Raw genomic sequence first — 4,352 nt, 5'->3', positions numbered from 1 at the left:
TCATCCGCTCGCCTCCCCATTGACGTCAGTCCGGTGTCACATGAACGAGCAAGGACCAATCGCAACGGCGCTACCGGGAGAGAGAGAGAGCGAGCGAGAGAAAGAGAGAGAGAGAGAGAGAGAGAAGGAAACCGTGCCAACGAGCCTCTAATGACCAAGAAAAAAAGCCCCGTGGAGGAACCTCATATCAGATATTGGATATCTTGGGTGTTTTCTATTTATTTTCCCGTGGATTATGCTGTTTGGCACCGGGGCGGACGCAATGGATAAGGCCATGGCCCGTACGTATTGAGTAGCTCGTCGGCGGTGGTGGTGGTGGTGGTGGAGGAGGGGGGCGGCGGCGAGAGAGACGCGCACCCGTGGAGACAATTCACGGCCCGGCTATCTATCGTTGTTGCGCCCGGGGGGAGGGAAACATGCTGGAGGATTGGCGTTGTGTACGAAATACCTTCTCCCCTAAATGCGGATTATAATCTGCCGTCCACAGATTTGCTTCATGGCGTCTGTCTGCGCTTGTGTTGGCCGTGTCTCCTCCTACGGTAATTGAGGTCGTATTGTGTCATAGCGGCAGCCTGGGTCTCTCTCTGGTCTCCCCCAACCCAACCAACCCCCCAGGCAGCTTTATCCGTACGACCATATACATTTCGCTCATTTTCTTTTTACGCACATTTGTAGTCCTTTTACATGTAGGCTATACGGATATTCTTGTGTTCCTTTGCGACGCGTTCACCTCCCCCTCCCCCCCTGAAACAACCCCCCCTCAGGCTACATTTTGGAAACAATCAACTGTTTTGGGATTATTCCAAACTATGGATTCTAACGGCGGCTCTAACGAGCTGCACAACAACCAGTTCCTCCACCATGGGTCGTGCGAGGAGAGCAAGCCGCTGCTGGGCTCGGACATGTCGGAGACACCATCGGGGAACAACAACAACACCAAGCCGCTGCCGGCGCAGGGCCCAGCGGGGCCGTGTGGCAATAAGCGCCCGCTGCCCGGACACTGCGCCCCGGGCAGCGGCATGCGCTACAAGCTGCTCCAGGAGGGAGACATCCAGGTGTGCGTGCTCAAGCATCCCCGGACCTTCCTCTCCAAGATCCTCACCGCCAAGTTCCTGCGCCGCTGGGAGCCGCACCACCTCACGCTGACCGACCACAGCCTGGCCTCGGCCACGGTGAGTTAACTTACAGCTGCTCCTCCAAGCCCGCTTCATATGCTTTGCATCTGTGTTGCGTCTTATTTCATATTTCACATACTGTGTAGTCACATGTGGACCCAGGACAGGAGGATACAGAGCGCACATATTATTTTGATGATGATGATTTTGTTTTAACAGAAGGCAGCATGCGATCACTTTCATGTCCTCTTTTGTCCTCCCCCCCCATTTTCTCCCTTTTTGCTGATAACATAATCGGCAGCATTGTTGCTGTGGCCTGCGTGTCCCCCTTCGCCCTCCCTCCCTCCCTCCCTGGCTGTGCCAATTGCAACACCTACACATACCAGAGGCCTTTGCATGTCGGTTCTTATTCACCACATCCTTTCTGGCCTGTAGTGGTGCTCAAACTAATAAGTGGCGTCTCCAGCAACATAAAGCAAGGATCATTTTGTTTTATGTCACGATCACTTAGCCCAAAGAGAGAATGTATTTCCCCATAGCCTACATGTCCAGTGTATTTCCCCATAGCCTACATGTCCAGTGTATTTCCCCATAGCCTACATGTCCAGTGTATTTCCCCATAGCCTACATGTCCAGTGTAGACGCTTCAGTTAGTCAACATCATGTGTTGACTACTGGGACTACATCTCAGTTGATCGGGTTCAGTCTGCCTCTATCTGTCAGTGGCATACTCTATTATGCTATACTACACTATACTATACTATAGTATAGTGTAGTATACTATAGTATAGTGTAGTATAGTATACTGTAGCAGCCTATTGGCTCCCTGCGTGCCAGATGAAGGAGCTCAGGCTAGGCATTGGGAAGATAACCAGAAGGATGCTCTCAAGACTCATGAGCTGATGTGTTTACTTTGAGAATATTTACTGTTTAACAGTAGTAATACTGTTTAACAGTAGTAATACTGTTTAACAGTAGTAATACACTGGACGGACGACTAGTAGTCGTCGAGAAGCCAAAGAAGGAGGCAGTCGTGGATGATATTTCCTGTGTTGGTGGATAAACCATGTATGAACTGGGGCCTGTATCAGTGCTGTTGATATCACCTACTGCTGGGCCTACTCATTGTAATAAGCCAACAGGCCTATCAGTGAATTATGGGTGTTTTAACCAGTGATGTAATGGTAAATATTAAAAAGGTCAGTCAATCACCAGTATCAACAAAAATCAGGTATATTCTCAGAAAAGCATTCATTTATGCTTTCTACACCATACTTTCTTCTAACTTACAGCAGTTTGATACTACTTTGTACTGTATGATGTATGATGTTTACTATTTCACCTTACAAAGATTTGTCAGTCTAAAAAGGAGGGTAAAATCTGTGCAAATTAAAATGTGGATAAACTTAGTTTAGGTGGGCTTTTACCCGGCACTACAGCCCTAATTATAACCTTATAGATAGACCATGATTAGAAATCCCTAGGTTGATTTATACTGTACTGGCAATTTGTTATATATATATATATATATATATATATATATATATATATATATATACACGCGCGCACGCACACGCACACACACACACACACACACACACACACACACACACACACACACACACACACACACACAAATATATAACTCAATAGGGTATTTGTTTTAAATCCTGGGGCCTAGAACAATTATAAACACCTCATGTTATATGATAGTAATGTTGTAGTCCATTATGATTTATTGTAGGCTAATTCAGCAGAATAATGCCAAAACAATACAAGCCTTTATTTCCCCTTCTGTCTTTATCAACAATTCTGACATTTTGCGTGAAGCCCATTGTTTTATCAACACACCTTGTTCGAGGCTTTCTGGATGTCTTCCTCCTATCACAGCCATGCTAAAGGAGCGGAGCTCCTCCTATCACAGCCATGCTAAAGGAGCGGAGCTCCTCCTATCACAGCCATGCTAAAGGAGCGGAGCTCCTCCTATCACAGCCATGCTAAAGGAGCGGAGCTCCTCCTATCACAGCCATGCTAAAGGAGCGGAGCTCCTCCTATCACAGCCATGCTAAAGGAGCGGAGCGTGTGTGTCGCTTCATGCTCTGCAATATCTGGGAGGCTGTTGTTATTACAGGGTAGTAGTACATCTTTATTAAGTCCATTAATAATAAGGTGAAATGCTACTACAAGTTATATGAGGATACAGGTCTTTTGAGGAAGCTTTAAAAAGCTTGAAATTATGTTTATTTTATGAATGAAACTTCAACATAGTGTATGCTAAAGTGTTAGCATGGAGCCTAACCTACTATCACTCAACATAGTGTGTCTATGCTTAGACCACAGCACTACCCATGGCACCTAGCAGCAACAAGTATCTTACTTAGACTAGCATATGATCATCATGCCTCAATAACAGAAATATCCGCTAAGTTGTCCAATATTGCATGTATGCCTGCTTATTTTGCTCAAATGATTTAGCTTGGACCTAATAATTTATCAATAATATAACAGTCAAGGACTTGATATATTACATGGACTTTTACATGGACATTATCCTACAGACCCCCCCCCCCCTCTTGATACATCACTTGAGGACTGGACGGGACATTTGACTATTGCTGCATCCTGCACAAAGACAAATCCCTCGTTTGTAACATGTTGACTCACTGTGGCTTTAAATTCATCTTCATCTTGAGTAAAGGAGACTTTTTTCTTCTTATTTTTTTATTTTTATTTTATTTTAATTTGACATTTTTGTCTTTATTTGATAGGACAGTAGGCAGACGGGACAGTAGACAGACAGGACAGTAGGCAGACGGGACAGTAGGCAGACAGGACAGTAGACAGACAGGACAGTAGACAGACAGGACAGTAGACAGACAGGACAGTAGACAGACAGGACAGTAGGCAGACAGGACAGTAGACAGACAGGACAGTAGGCAGACAGGACAGTAGGCAGACAGGACAGTAGACAGACAGGACAGTAGGCAGACAGGACAGTATAGGCAGACAGGACAGTAGGCAGACGGGACAGTAGACAGACAGGACAGTAGGCAGACAGGACAGTAGGCAGACAGGACAGTAGGCAGACAGGACAGTAGACAGACAGGACAGCTGCTCCTCCAAGCCCGCTTCATATGCTTTGCATCTGTGTTGCGTCTTATTTCATATTTCACATACTGTGTAGTCACATGTGGACCCAGGACAGGAGGATACAGAGCGCACATATTATTTTGATGA

General features: G+C 46.0%; 1 protein-coding gene across 1 annotated transcript in view; it reads left to right on the top strand.

Moving 5' to 3' along the window:
* Positions 1-789: 789 nt before the first annotated feature.
* cmip (c-Maf inducing protein) overlaps positions 790-4,352 on the top strand; it is a 69,439-nt gene continuing 65,876 nt past the window's right edge. The window contains exon 1 of the mRNA XM_083655105.1: positions 790-1,172. Coding sequence (XP_083511231.1) covers positions 810-1,172 — 363 coding nt within the window. The 5' untranslated portion in view covers positions 790-809. The remainder of the gene's footprint in view (positions 1,173-4,352) is intronic.

The sequence above is a fragment of the Poromitra crassiceps genome (assembly GCF_964638095.1).
Source record: "Poromitra crassiceps genome assembly, chromosome: 18".
Taxonomy (NCBI): Eukaryota; Metazoa; Chordata; class Actinopteri; order Beryciformes; family Melamphaidae; genus Poromitra; species Poromitra crassiceps.
The sequence above is the reverse complement of the archived record's forward strand: the minus strand, read 5'-3'. Positions and strand labels throughout refer to the sequence as shown.